The 16,606-nt window shown below is 36.4% G+C and overlaps 2 protein-coding genes across 2 annotated transcripts; both read right to left on the bottom strand.

Moving 5' to 3' along the window:
* Positions 1-6,223: 6,223 nt before the first annotated feature.
* On the bottom strand, positions 6,224-7,189 carry LOC131134523 (olfactory receptor 52E8-like). The gene has a single exon (XM_058079910.2). It carries the CDS (start codon positions 7,187-7,189, stop codon positions 6,224-6,226), a length of 966 nt encoding a protein of 321 aa, XP_057935893.2.
* A 5,199-nt stretch (positions 7,190-12,388) lies between these two features.
* Positions 12,389-13,333, bottom strand: LOC131134903 (olfactory receptor 2A12-like). Its single transcript, XM_058080590.2, has one exon. The coding sequence runs from the start codon at positions 13,331-13,333 to the stop codon at positions 12,389-12,391; it is 945 nt and encodes a 314-aa protein (XP_057936573.2).
* Between the last annotated feature and the right edge of the window lie 3,273 nt (positions 13,334-16,606).

Here is a 16,606-nt window from a genome sequence, read left to right as displayed (position 1 = left end):
GACTTCATGCTTGGTGTTTGTGCTCTGACATGCACAGTCAACTGTGGGACCTTATATAGACAGTTATTATATTTCCAAATCATGTCCAATCAACTGAATTTACTGCAGGTGGACTCCAATTAAGCTGTAGAAAGATCTCAAGGATGATCAGTGGAAAAAAGATGCACCTGAGCTCAATTTTGAGCTTCATGGCAAAGGCTGTGAATACTTATATAAATGTGATTCTTTTGTTTTCTATTTTTAATAAATTCAAAACATGTCAAAAAAACCTTTTTTCACATTGTCATAATGGAGTATTTTGTGTAGAATTTTGAGGTAAGAGATGAATTTAATACAATTTGGAATGAGGCTGTAACATGACAAAATGTAGAAAAAGTGAAGCGCTGTGAATACTTTCCGGATGCACTGTATATTCAGTGGGTCCAGACTGTGATTGGGGAATTTCCACTGAGGATTCCCTACTTTTAATTTGAATATTTTAGTAATCAAAGCTTAGAAAACCTGTTGACGACCTTCTAAATAGAGACCCCAGACATGAAATAACACCCCTATAGTCACATTTTAATCTCCTATTACCCAATATAGTCGACAAAATAACTGAAAATAAGCCATTTAAGACATAAAACGACTCGTGCTTGTGTGTTTTGCTGTCAATGTGTTCCGGGGGTGTGGACAGGAAGTGGCGTCATGGGGTTCAGAGTTAAGAGAGCATTGGGAATTGCAGCATTGTCCCGGTGAAAAACACAGCTGTTACCACACAGACCAGGGCCCTCAGTTGTGAGGGATACCCACTGCAACATCTGCATGGAACCATCCACCGTTTGACGACCCTGCACCACCCGAAGCTCCAGTGTGTCGGGTAGAAAACATCTCAGGAAGGATCTACTTGAATGCCAGTTATGTTGGAAGCCATCTGGACCGTCAAGGTACATTTTTTTTTATCGGAAAATAAATATGTTTTCCACCCTTCAATATCCCGTGTTTGATACTCCCTGGCAGTGAAGTACTACTGTAATGGTAATGGTAATGGTAATGGTTTAATTTCATTTGAACATGCATCAGATTACAATTGAGTGCATCCCATAATCAGTTCCCAGTTCCACATGTCCAAAAGGAGTAGGAAGAAGCAAAGCTTATTAAATCCTACCCCTCCATCTGCTACTTTTACAATCACTAACTGTTACATTTGTTCACTTCCTGCTTTCCTAATATAGTTTAAGTCTATTTTTTTTATTTTTTTATTTTTTTTTTATAAGAATTTTATATTTGTCAACTTCCTGCTTTCCTAATATAGTTTTAAGTTGTTTTTAAGTTGTTTAAGTTGTTTTTTAATTTTTTAAATGTTTTTAAATTTTATTTTTGTCAACTTCCTTCACCCTTTCATTTACATTTGTTCACTTCCTGCTTTCCTGATATAATTAATTTTAATTTTAATTTTAATTTTAATTTTAATTTTAATTTTAATTTTAATTTTAATTTTAATTTTAATTTTAATTTTAATTTTAATTTTAATTTTAATTTTAATTTTAATTTTAATTTTAATTTTGGGTTATAATTGGGTTAGGGTTGAAGTTATTTATTTTTTATTAATTTATTAATTTTAATTTAATTTTTGTCCCGTACCAAAGTAGTAGATGAACTATATCAGCAAGTTGAAGTATTTGTGATTTTAGAAATAAGGAGTTAGTATGTTCTCTGTAGGCGGCATTATGAATTATCCTTACTGACCTTTTTTGCAGTACATTTAGCCAGTGAAGATTGCTTTTATAGTTATTAGCCCATATTTCCACACAATAAGTAAGATATGGTAGAACCAGAGAGCAATAAAGAGTGTGGAGTGATTTCTGATTGAGAACAAATTTTGCTTTGTTCAATATTGAAATATTTCTGTCCACCTTATGTTGTATATTTGTAATATGAGGTTTCCAGCTCATATTTTCATCTATTGTGATCCCCAGAAATGTATTTTCCTTCACCCTTTCAATGTCTACACCGTCTATTTGTATTTGCTGGTACGTGTCCTTTCTGCTGTTAGCAAACAGCATGATTTTAGTTTTATTTAGGTTCAAGGACAATCTATTATCATCAAAGCATCTTTTTAGTGCTATCACTCATTTCCATGCGGTTATTTTCCTTTTAACGTCAAGTGTGCTCCATTTTGTATCGGAGATGTATTCGAGATCACTTGGATGGTGTTGAAAGTGTTGCAAAACACACCGGTAGCTGTTTACTCCGCGAGGAAGCCCGGCTCCTTCCCCTGAGATTCATTAACAGACTTTAGTGTCGCCTCTGGAGTCTTAGAGTTTGACATGTCTTTCCTATGTAACAGCAACAGCTCACAAACAAACAAGTCATTACCATAATGAACAAAGAGGAAGACAAACATTTACGAAGATATGACGCATGCGGGGCACAGTGTTGTTCCACTCAAGGCCCAATAGGGAAAATGAAACAACAACCACATAGACATGCATGCAGCCATATATTTTTTTTTAATTTGGGCAAATATATGAACCATTACAGTGCATTTCTTACATCAATCAAAATATAACTTTCCATTATTTCCATTTGTATTCAACTATCTGATCACAAGCCCAAAAGGAGTAGGCTGAAGCAAAAGCTTATAAATGCTTACTCCTTTTTGCAAGATATAATCATGTTTTTCTAAATTATTTATTATTTTTTATTATTGTTATTTTCCATTATTTCCATTTGTATTCAACTATCTGATCACAAGCCGAAAAGGAGTAGGCTGAAGCAAAAGCTTATAAATGCCTACCCCTTTTTGCAAGATATAATCATATTCATGCCACAGTCTTGTTTTCCCCTCTTATTATTATCATTGTAATATTATTATTGTTATTATCATTATTATCATTATTGTATAATCTTTCTCATTATTACCATCATTAATATTACCATTCTCATCATTATAGTTAACAATTTCGGGATTTTTTTAAAATTATTTAATTTTACAGACTTCATTGCAATGATCATCAAGCAATTATGTCTTGCTGTCCATTATTACTATTTTTTTGTAAAGTAATAATTAATAACAATAATGATAATATTTATGTATGATTAGCCTAGGTACTTCTACCAATTTATAGTTGCAAGGGTATTAAGGTGGTATTCTTACGTTTCTCATATCAGTCAATCAGAGATGACAAGACAGTATATGTTGCATACAAATAACAGACAAGATCATATTTTACACTCACGGTGAATATAAATATGATAACATGTTCAAAAACTATTTTTTTAAATTACATTTGGGCGCCCACTGGGTTATTTCAACACGTCATGTTAAAAGTGCATTTTTCAAGATTGTAACTGCCTCTCAGTGAGTGTTTAATGTCAGTTTTAAGTTCCTACCTATGTTGGTTTTTGGTTCCTACCTAGCTGCATATAAGTTAATGAGGCGGAACATTTTGTGTAAAATCGCCGTTTCCACAAGGACACATTTAGTCATTACACCCAAAGAAAATAAGATCCTGAAACGCCGAAGAACTGGAGTCTGAGGCGGAGTGTCGAATTTGGGAGAAAACTTTATTCTCTTCACAAACATTCGCAACCACAACAGGAAGAAGCGTGCCCACCCCTCCGGGTGGCAACCACTGCCGTATCAATCGTTCCGGGGTGAATTATGTACCGGTAACCAAGCACTACAATCCGTTTTTTTCCGCTCATTTCCAAATTCACTTCATAATTCATGTTCATTCCAGTGATTCAATTCGGATTCAGATGTGCACGCATCTAATCCTGATTACTTCGTTTTAACCCTGAAAAGCACACGAATGTACAGCAGTATTACAAGAATGAAGTAGTTAAATATACTGACGTGTTCATGTTGACATGTTGTGCTCTTGAGTGTCTGACTGTTCCGGGTGACTGTGAATGCACCATGTCGTTGAGGAAGTACGATTGAGTTGCTGGCTGTAATTTTAGCGGCGTGGTTACTACCGACAGTAGCCATTATTGTTGTGAAATAAAAAGCTTCTTCTGTCATTTATGCTTATGGACTTATACCGAGTTTCATTAAGAAACCGTGTTTATTTTTATGCCAAAGTTTACACTCGATACCGCTCCTACCGCAAATGACCAAAAGGGGGAAGCAAAACGTCCAAATGAAGATTTCATAATCATATCGTTTGACTTTGGCTCCATCTAGTGGTTCATTTTATTCATGCAGTCCCCCATAAGTCCCCATAAGTTCAAGCAGTGATTTTCAACCTTTTTTGAGCCACAGCACGATTTTTTTACATTGGAAAAATCTTAGCGGAATAATAATAAAGGAACCAGGCAATCAGCGACGTGTTGCCACACGGACCAATATTACATTGCTCTCCCAGGCTTTTTTAGGGTTAAATATATATTTTATTACAAACTTCAATTACAAAACAGTATAAAACAATATAAGCAGAATTACAGGAACTTAAAAGTGAAATTCTACAGAACAATAACATAAATAAGAAAAAGTATATAAAGAAAGGAATGTACGAGGGATGTTGCTTGAAAATAAAAACAAGAAAATAAAAATAGAAAACATGTCACTTAAGCTTGTTCTTCATATGAATTGTTTTTAGAACGTTCTCCAATGGAAGGTTTTTACTGCTATTCTGTTTTTGATTATATTTGGCTTACATAACATGACTCTGGATTTGTGAATATAGAATTTTCCTAATAAACACATAAATTTCACAGCATTCTGTAAATCTTTATGAAGGTTGCATTGTAGAAATAAGACCATTTCCATTTTTATGTCAAGAGTATTAGACATAAAAAGTTAAAAAAAAAACCAACAACTGTGGCTGTAGGCAACCTCCGATGTAGTTTTGGTATCAACACCAAAAGATGGCATCAGCCTCCATAGCGCCATTACAAAATTGGTTCTGTTGCTTCCTTGCCAATAAGTAAACCCCGTGGTCAAAGTTGGTTTTCTTCTTTACTTTATCATGCACTCCATATCATTATTAAAGTTTAAAAGCAAACTTGTTTGTTTGTAAGTGAGGTGATTTTGGTTTTAATACAAATAGACGGTGTAGACATTGAAAGTGTGAAGGAAGTTGACAAAAATAACATTTAAAAAATGTAAAAACATTAAAAAAAATTGAAAAATAGACTTAAACTATATTAGGAAAGCAGGAAGTGAACAAATGTAACAGTTACTGATTGTAAAAGTAATAATTTTTTACATTTTACAGTTACTAAGTCATTGTATGGTCATATCACCTCCTACTTCGGTACGTGAAAAAAAATATATATATAAATAAAAAAACAACTTAAAACTATATTCGGAAAGCAGGAAGTGAACAAATGTAACAGTTACTGATTGTAAAAGTAATAATTTTTACATTTACAGTTACTATGGTACCCATTATGTCATTGTATGCTTGATATAATTTTTACTTTTAAATTATTTATGTTTTTTATTTTATTATTTTTTTAATTTTGTTTTTGTCACATACCAAATTGCATAGAAAAGTATTGGATGACATTTTTAGCTAATTGCTTATTTTTAGCATTATGCATTATTTTAGCTGTTTGAAGATGAAATATATCAGCAAGTTGAAGTATTTGTGATTTTAGAAATAAGGAGTTAGTATGTTCTCTGTAGGCGGCATTATGAATTATCCTTACTGACCTTTTTTGCAGTACATTTAGCCAGTGAAGATTGCTTTTATAGTTATTAGCCCATATTTCCACACAATAAGTAAGATATGGTAGAACCAGAGAGCAATAAAGAGTGTGGAGTGATTTCTGATTGAGAACTAATTTTGTATATTTTTGCAATATTGAAATATTTGTTCACTTCCTGCTTTCCTATAATAATTGAAGTCATTTGTTTTTATTTTTTATTTTTCCTGAGATCATATTTCTCCTTTTACATTTGTTCACTTCCTGCTTTCCTAATATAGTTTTTATTTTAATTTTATTTTTTTATTTATTATTTTTATGTTTTTTATTTAATTTTTTTTGTTTTGTATTTTTCAAACAAAAGGTTGGAAAAAAACAAACCGAGGACTTTTTGTCTCTGCCAGGCTTTACAGCAGGAACACTTGACAATGACATAATATTTGCACAAAATGATTAATAAATGAAAATCAGTGAGTTTGACAACAAAGTAAAAAATTTTCAAATGATTAAAATATGTATAAATAATCTTAAAAAAATCAAATAAGTACTGTACAATGGAAGTACATTTAAGTGATGCGTTCAGGGTTCAACATGAGGGATGTAAAACCCGATTCCTGCACCGGGATGAGGTGACCGTTCTAAAAAATCGCATGACATTTTCACGGATCTCTCGAGTTTTCAGTCCGTAAACGATGGGGTTGAGCGTGGGCGGAAAAATCAAAGTCAAAGACCCCATGAATCTCCGCAAATTCGGCGTCATCTCCTTCACTCGATACGAGATGATGGTGAAAAGACCGAGACACTCCAGCAGCAGAAAGACAAACAAATGCGTGGCGCACGTCTGCAGAGCTTTGGCTTTCGTGTCCGAGCGCTTGGACCGGAAGCACGCCACCAGGATGTGGAGATACGTGTATAAAATCATACCGTTGGCGAACAGCTGAGTGAACGCCACCGTGCAGAGCCCGTAAATGTTATTAACCGCCGTGCTGGCGCAGACGAGACTCAGCAGGCTGGGGTTGTCGCAGTACAGTTGCGTGATCTTGGAGCGGCAACGAGGCAAACGAAGCAGCAAGTAGAAGAGCGCCGCCATCATCAGCAGAGAAGTCACCCAGACGGCGGCGATTATTCTCGTAATGTGCGCGTGCGTCATGACGGCGTTGTATTTCAGAGGCAAACATATGGCGACGTAGCGGTCGTACGCCATGGCGGTGAGAATGAGCACGGTGGCGGCGGCGTAGACGTGAATGAAGAAAGCCTGCGTGACGCACGGCGAGTATTCGATGCTCCTGCTGTCGGTCAGGATCTCTTTGATGAGTTGCAGGAAGAAGGCCGACGAGCCAATCAGGTCGTTGATGGGCATGTTGAGCAGGAAAAGGTTCTTGGCCTGGTGCAGGTTTTTGCTCAGGACGATGGTGAAGATGAGGATGAGGTTGCAGAGAAGGATGATCATGTAGCTGAGGCTGGCGAAGAGGAAGGCGGGTATGACGCCCTGGGGTGGTATGTTGAAGCTCTCCAACGTTATAGCAGAAGATACGTTGTGCAGGCTCTCCATAGATATAGAATATATAGGATATATAAGATATATAAGATATAGAATATATAAGATATGTCATTGCCACACTGATCAAACACTGACTAAGACTGGCTGCTTTATATAATAAGAGGAGAAGAGGTGAGTGACACCCATTAAGGCTCCAGGGGCCTCCAAGAGGAAGATATTTTTCACTATGGCCACCCACATGCGTACACAGCAAACAGGCAAAGAGACAAAGGGTGAATTATTAAAGGTTCTTATTTCAAGTAGAAAATAAGAGACAGTCTACTGAATTTTCTAATGTTTGATTTTTTTTGTTGATTATTGTGTTTGTTGTTATTCATAGCACTCCTGGAGAGACCCCCCCCCCACCCCCACACCCCGTACCTTTACATGCACTGGAAAATAAATAGCAGTAAATAAATAAATGTTGGACACAGTCAGGACATCGGGAAGATTTGGGTTTGAATCTTCGCTTGAATTTATGATGGAAGGATGGATTGATGAATGGATGATGGAAGAATGAATGAAAGGAAGATAGGATGGATGGATAATGGAAGGATGGATGAAAGGACTGACGAATGGATGGATGGATAGATAGATGAAAGGATTGATGAAAGGATGGATGGATGGATAGATAGATGAAAGGATGAATGGATGAAAGGATTGATGAATGGATGGGTGGAAGGATTGATGAATGGATGGGTGGAAGAATAGAAGAATGGATGGATGATAGATAGATGAAAGGATTGATGAAAGGATGGATGGAAGGATAGATGGATGGATGGATGAAAGGATTGATGAATGGATGGATGGAAGAATAGAAGAATGGATGGATGGATGATGAAATGATTGATGAAAGGATGGATGGATGGATGAAAGGTTTGATGAATGGATGGATGGATAGATAGATGAAAGGATGGATGGATAAAAGGTTTGATGAATGGATGGATGGATAGATAGATGAAAGGATGGATGGATGGATGAAAGGATTGATGAAAGGATGGATGGATGGATAGATAGATGAAATGATTGATGAATAGATGGATGGATGATAGATGAAAGGATGGATGATGGAAGAATGGATGGATAGATGAAAGGATTGATGGAAGGATGGATGGATAATGGAAGGATGGATGGATAATGGAACGATGGATGATGGATACATGGATAATGGAAGAAAGGATGGATAGATGGTGAAAGGATGGATGGAAGGATGATGATGGAAGAATGGATAGATGGATAGATGGAAGGATGGAAGGATTGATGAACGGATGGATGATGGATGGATAAATGGATGATGGAAGGAAGGATGGATGGATAATGGAAGGAAGGAAGGAAGGAAGGATGGATGGATGGAGGAAGGATAATGGAAGGATGGATATTGGAAGGATGAAAGGATGGATAAATGGGTGTATGGATGGAAGGATATGTAGTGCAGGCTTATTTTAGGCTGACTAAATGCAGAAGAATACTTCTTAAGGTTCTTAAGAGTCTGAACTGGTGTAAATGAAACAGAACCATGGGGGGGGTAAGGTGAACAAAATGGCCGACAAAAGCAAATATTCACAAACAGAAGATCACAGCAACCTTTGTCAAGTAGCTGGTATAGGTGGTAAAGGTGGATTGAGGAACTCCACTGTGGAGGAATGGTCCTCCATCTTTTAGTCCACTATCCAGTCCACTATCCAGTCCACTATCCAGTCCACTATCCACAGAGTCAAAAGGAAAGACAGTCCTACCCGTTCGCTGCCACTTGTGAAGGCTTCCTTGCTTGGTGCAGAACCAAAGGTGTCCATAAAAACCTGACCTGTAGACCAGAAACAGGCATCAACATGTCAGCCATGATTTACCGGTAAACATTTGAAACAATTACATTTCCAATTCAAGATGGCCGTAGTCAATTTACACTTTAACAATTCACTCATGTGCCATTCATCCCACTTTCCTGGCTAGCAATACGTTGAGCAGTTGAATCATACGTACGTCTAAACATACACATGGATCAGCCTCAGACGTGGGCGATGAAAGGGAAAAGTTTACCCCAAAGTTCTTTTCTTTAGGTTTGATTCTAAAAAAGGGTTGTGAGCGTGCCACTTGTTGACCAGCCACAGCAGGAGCCACTGATTGCCTACACCTGCTGGTCCTTTACTGCTTCCTTCCAGCACAGACAGCCAATCAGGAGGGGACCTCACGTCAGCTGACCAAGTCATAGGACTGCTCCTCATTAGTGTCGTGGCATGACATGGGTTACAGATGGATGGATGGATGATGGATGAATGGATGGATGGATAGATGATGGCTGGATGGAAAGATGGATGAAAGGATGGTTGGATGATGGAAAGATGGATGTATGGAAGTATGTATGGAAGGATGGATGGATGGATGGATAATGGAAGGATGGATGGATGGAAGTATGTATGGAAGGATGGATGGATGATGGAAGGATGGATGGATAGATGGATAGATGGATAGATGATGGCTGATGGAAAGATGGATAAAAGGATGGTTGGATGATGGAAAGATGGATGTATGGAAGTATGTATGGAAGGATGGATGGATGGATGGATAATGGAAGGATGGATGGATGGAAGTATGTATGGAAGGATGGATGGATGATGGAAGGATGGATGTATGGAAGTATGTATGGAAGGATGGATGGATGATGGAAGGATGGATGTATGGAAGTATGTATGGAAGTATGTATGGAAGGATGGATAGATGATGAAAGGATGGATGTATGGAAGGATGGATGGATGATGAAAGGATGGATGTATGGAAGGATGGATGGATGATGAAAGGATGGATGTATGGAAGGATGGATGGATGATGAAAGGATGGATGTATGGAAGTATGTATGGCAGGATAGATGGATGATGGAAGGATGATGGAAGGATGGATGAAAGGATGGTTGGATTGATGGAAGGATGGATGGATGATGGAAGGATGGATGGATGGATGGATGATGAAAGGATGGATGGATGATGGAAGGATGGATGTATGGAAGGATGGATGGATGATGAAAGGATGGATGTATGGAAGTATGTATGGCAGGATAGATGGATGATGGAAGGATGATGGAAGGATGGATGAAAGGATGGTTGGATTGATGGAAGGATGGATGGATGATGGAAGGATGGATGGATGGATGGATGATGAAAGGATGGATGGATGATGGAAGGATGATGGAAGTATGGAAGTATGTATGGAAGGATGGATGGATGATGGAAGGATGGATGGAAGGATGGATGGATGGATGGATGGATGGAAGGATGGAAGGATGGAAGGATGGAAGGATGGAAGGATGGAAGGATGGAATGGATGCACTGGAACCAATTAGCCATAAAATTAAAATTAAAATTAAAATTAAAATTAAAATTAAAATTAAAATTAAAATTAAAATTAAAATTAAAATTAAAATTAAAATTAAAATTAAAATTAAAATTAAAATTAAAATTAAAATTAAAATTAAAATTAAAATTAAAATTAATGTATTACTGTAAATTCCCACATTCCAAAAACATGCTAGGTTAATTAGCGACTCCAAATTGTCCATAGGTATGAATGTGAGTGTGAATGGTTGTTTGTCTATATGTGCCCTGTGATTGGCTGGCCACCAGTCTCTCGCCCGAGGACAGCTGGAGGTTACCACCAGTGTCTGATTGAATAATGGGTTCACTTCATTGCGAAGCGCTTTGGTTGCCTTGAAAAGCACGATATAAAATCTAATCCATAATTATTAACGCATGTCAAACTATTATGAAATACACTACATAAACAAATAGACATGAAATTGAGCAAAATGAAAAAAAAGCAGCATCTGTGAGCCTCAGATTGTTTTTTTCCTCAACTTTATCTCAACTACAATCACGCCACAATAATATAGCTGATATAAGCAATAATCTACTGATCAAATTATACACAGGGATGATTTTATGCCTATTTTTAATCTTATTTTATCCTTCGTTTTCCATATTTATATTTTCCTTTTAATTAACACTGCACAAGGTTTAGAGCAGGGGTGAAAAATAAATAAACAAATCAAGAATAAAGAAAATCAATCAATCAGTAATAAATGAATAAATATAATAATAATAATAATAAAACGACAAATAATAAAAACTTAAGAAACCACATATAGTTGGTGGGTAGACAAATGATTTTTTTCAGATTAAAATGAACAAAGCATTATTAGAGCCTTGTAGACATGACAAAACACGCCTATAGTCACATTTATACTCTTTTTATTTACAACATATTGCGCAACTGCAGGGTCTTGAGACACATGCTAACTCGCAAACTAGAGAGCTAGCCACCTAAACGGTAGCCTTCAAGTTATTTCTTTTCAACTTAAATAGCCAAAAACTTACCACTTCCACACGGATAGGGAGGATAACTATTAACAGTTATTTAACCTTTAACATGAACATGAATCAAACGTAATCATTTTTTCTGGGTACATGATACCATACAGCATGCATATCAAACATTAAGCTTTCATATCAAGGCGGGGGCCTCAAACTAGTGTCCTGCGGGCCACGTGTTTGAGACCCCTGATCTAAACTAAACGTGTTCCTTATGTGTTTGTTTCATATTTACTGATATAAAAATGATGTCTTTTCCAGGCATTGTTTGTGGAACATGGACTTGTTTCTGTGCAAAATGTATTGGTTATTCCACATAATCCATTTGTGAGGAGAGTTGTGGCTGTAGGCAACCTCCGATGTAGTTTTTTAAACTTTCATATCAAAGCGGGGGCCTCAAACTAGTGTCATGTGGGGCCACATTTGCGGTGTTTGAGACCCCTGGTTTAGAGTCTGATTATTTTTAACTCCCATGTGCTTCTTAAGAGTTTTATTTATAGTTAGGTTTATTATTATTATTATTATTATTAGGGTTTTTATTATTTGTTATATTAACACGTTTCTTTCTTTTTAGAGAGGAAGATAAGAAAATGTAAATGCCAAAATGTTCCTTACTTGTGACATAAATAAACAATAATAAATGAAAAATAATCACATAAATAAATAAAGTATAGCGCACCGTACATTTCCAGCTTAATTATGCGTGTAAACCTTCCCATCACACTTCTGCTTCGTGTCGACACATCAGATGATAAACACGATGGCTCATTCACCTCCTGAGCGACATATCACTAATTCATACATATAATAAGTATGCATATATATGGATATTTGTGTATATACACTGAATTATTCACTCCCGACGCAATTTGCTTAGCGTCTTTCTTAGAATGAACTGAATGCTTTCCTTCAGCTCAGTGAGCTTCAGCCCGTAAATCATGGGGTCCAAAAAAGGCGGAAAGACTAAAACAGACAAACCGAGCAGCCTCCTCATTGCCGGCGAGGCGCTTTCAATCCTGTGCGCCAGCAGCGTGAAAACGGTATTGACCTGCAGGATGACAAAAACGGTCAAATGTGTGCCGCACGTCTGTATCGCCTTTTTGCGCGTGTCCATATTATTAGTCATGACGCACACTCGCAGTATTTGCGCGTAGGTGTATATCACTATCGACAAAGTGCCGCCTTGCAGAAAAACGATGCCCACCAAACCGTAAATGTTGTTCACCGTTTTGTCCTCGCAAGTCAGCTTCAGCAGCGACGGATTGTTACAAAACAAATCCACCATTTTACGACTGCAAAATGTGAGCCGTGCGAACAACGCAAACAGGACGGCCATGATGGAGAAATCGATGAACCAGATAAAAAATATTATTTTAACGAGCTTCTTTGGACTCATAATGATGTGGTACCTCAGAGGCGAACATATAGCGATATATCGGTCGTACGCCATGGCGGCCAATGTTAACAAATTTGCCGTGCCGTAGACGTGAATAAGAAACGCTTGTAGCATGCACGCGTCGGTAGAAATGAGTCTATTGTGCGACAGGATGCTGAATAAAAATTGCGGGAAGAAAGCTGTAGCTCCCAGCAGGTCGCTTAGAGGCAAGTTGAAGAGCAGGATGAACATGGGCTTGTGGAGCTTCTTGTTCATGGCGATGGTCGCCGACACCAGCAAGTTGCAAACGATAATAATTAGATAAGTTAAAGCGCCAAACACAAACGATGGATAAACTTGAATCCAAGACAATTCCAGCGATTGCAGCAACAACCACTGAGAAGACGCATTGGTGTCCGTCATGCCTGAAAAAAATTGACTCGTTAGCAATGTACAAGATTCATCATCATGCAGGGAATTGGTTCCTCAAACGCCTCACCTGGCTTATCCTCAACTGCACCGCAGTTGGTAAGACACCGCCTCAGCGTTAGCGTCTTTTATTCGCAGATGCTAACCCAAGAGATTAACCAACACAACCTCTTCTGTTTGTGATGCAATCTGGTTTCTAAGCAACTACGGGGTGATCCGCCATCCGTTGGGTATGCTGGAGCCTATCCCAGCTGTGTTCCGGCGTTAGAATAAAATGTAAACAGAATGAACATAATGTTAGTTATCACCCTTATATGCATTTTCTTAAACTATAGAAAGTGTTTGAATGTGCTGAAGAAGGTTCCCGTGACCCCGATCAGAGACCCCCAGCGACCCCCCCCCCAGGTCCTGGAGGTGCCTGGATGCGCCAACTGCGACCCTGCAGATGTTCATGTTAAAGAATGTGCAAGAATGTGCAATAAGAACTCATAAAACAATAAAAGTAATTACTCTCAAAAACAAACAAATACAGCCCCCCCCCACTTAGAGTTGCACGACCATGTAGTAGGGACCCCCGAAAGAGAATAAAAAGAAACTGCATATTCAGATTAGAGCGGCATGTCACTGAGTATGTTGTTTCACTCTCTTCGCTGCGAGTAACTTTGAATATTGTTGTCTGTCTCTTATTGTATTTAAGTGTTTTAACAAGTGTCACAGGAGTTTGAACCTGACACCGGGCGAGAAGACCCTGGACTGAATAATGAAATTTAATTAAAATTAAAATTAAAATTAAAATTAAAATTAAAATTAAAATTAAAATTAAAATTAAAATTAAAATTAAAATTAAAATTAAAATTAAAATTAAAATTAAAATTAAAATTAAAATTAAAATTAAAATTAATTTTCTACTGCTTTTCCTCACGAGGGTCGCAGGGGTGCTGGAGCCTATCCCAGCTGTCTTCGGGCGAGAGGTGGGGTACACCCTGGACTGGTTGCCAGCCTAAATTTAAATTTAATTAAATTTAATTAACTTAAATTAATTTAAAGCAAAAATGCTCAAATCTATTGTATAAACAGATGCAATTTTGATGTAAAACAATATCACTAAATAGCTTAAATACTATAGCTAACGATGGACAAGTGGTTAGCACACAGGCCACACAGCTAGGAGACGGGCATTCGATTCCACCATCGGGCATGTGGAGTTGAATGTTCTCCCCGTGCGTGTGTGGGTTTTCTCCGGGTACTCCGGTTTCTTCCCACATTCCAAAAACAGGCTAGGTTAATTGGCCACTCCAAATTGTCCATAGGTATGAATGTGAGTGTGAATGGTTGTTTGTCTATATGTGCCCTGTGATTGGCTGGCGACCAGTCCAGGGTGTACCCCCATTAACTTCTTAATTCCGAATGTGCTTTGGCTTCGGCAGGATGGATGTGATAAAACCGAGAAAATCCAGCAGTTTTTTGACAATAAATTATTGAAATCTGATTTTTTTTTTTTTTCAGAAAATCACAAAGACAAGTTGCGAAACAACAGTGGCGTCATTAGGCCTATTTTAAAATGTTCTTAAGACCCCACTAAATATTTTTTTATTTTATTTTTATTTTTATTTTTATTTTTATTTTTATTTTTATTTTTATTTTTATTTTTATTTTTATTTTTATTTTTATTTTTATTTTTATTTTTATTTTTATTTTTATTTTTATTTTTATTTTTATTTTTATTTTTATTTTTTACCCAAAAAAATCTCTGACAAATTTCATATGATAGGGCAACAGCAGGCTAATACTAGCCTACTACTACTACTAGTAGTAGTAGTAGTAGTAATAGTCAGAAGAAAAATAATGATGATAGTAATCCCTGGTTTCTACAATGATATAATTCTCAATTGAGTCCATATTCTGGTACTTACAGATGAAGTATTTCATAATACCCTCATTGGAAAATTAAAAAATTAACACACTTTTTTTTCTTCTTTATTTCAAACATGAAAAACATCCAAAGCACAACAAACCAACCAAAATAAATACAAATAAAAATACCCATGTATATGTATATAAACGTACACATGTTCGAAAGGGAGTGGGAAGAAGTCAAGACTTATCTCGTCCCAATTCATTACTAGTCATCCTATGTACATAGTCCAGTACAAAAGAAAATAAGAAACCACACCAGTCATCACAAGCTAACAAGGATATAAAAACATCACTGTTTGAAAAATAAAAGTATGTGAGAGAAAAAAATATTCTATAACCCTTCGATGCACGAGTGACTGGACCCTACACTCTTCCATTAGTGGCTCAAAAATCACCCATACTAGAATCAATGCCTTTTTATGACAATTTTTTTCTATTTTGGTTAGGAATAATCACTTGTATGATATTTAGTATTATATTTAGGACCACACAAGAATGATTTCATGTTAGAAACATCTTCATTTTTCACTTTTTTACATCTTTGAAAAAGAAAATGACCCCATACAACAATAGAAAATATGAGGATCCATTGTGTGTTGCATAAAGGTAAGTTAAAAATGTCAATGGCATGATATCAAAAACATGTTTTTTGAGGAATACCTGGAATATGAAATGATGAAAAATTTTCATTATGAAGATATTTCAAGAAAACAACCTGACCGGGTCATTTTTGACCCACTTATGGAAGGTTGAGGTAGTAACACAAAAATAAAAATTTCTTAAAATGTATTAAATTTAAGTTAAAAATGTGAATGGCATGATATCAAAAACATGTTTTTTGAAGAATACCTGGAATATAAAATGATTTTAAAAAATTTCATTACGAAGATATTTCAAGAAAACAACCTGACCGGGTCATTTTTGACCCACTTATGGAAGATTTCTTAAAAAATTTTTAAATGTATAAAAGGCAAGTTAAAAATGTGAATGGCATGATATGAAAAACATGTTTTTTGAGGGATACCTGGAATATGAAATGATAAAAAAAATGTTCATTACGAAGATATTTCAAGAAAACAACCTGACCGGGTCATTTTTGACCCACTTATGGAAGGTTGGGGTAGTAACACAAAAACTAAAATTTCTTAAAATGTATAAAAGGTAAGTTAAAAATGTGAATGACATGATATTGAAAACATGTTTTTTTTCAGGAATACCTGGAATATGAAATGATAAAAAAAAAATCCTTACAAAGATATTTCACGAAAACAACCTGACTGGGTCATTTTTGACCCACTTATGGAAGATTTCTTAAAATTTCTTAAAATGTATAAAAGGTAAGTTAAAAAT

The sequence above is a fragment of the Doryrhamphus excisus genome, linkage group LG8, assembly GCF_037039965.1.
Source record: "Doryrhamphus excisus strain RoL-2023G ecotype Guam linkage group LG8, RoL_Dexc_Guam_v1.1, whole genome shotgun sequence".
Classification (NCBI taxonomy): Eukaryota; Metazoa; Chordata; class Actinopteri; order Syngnathiformes; family Syngnathidae; genus Doryrhamphus; species Doryrhamphus excisus.
This window is presented reverse-complemented; position numbering and strand designations above follow the sequence as displayed.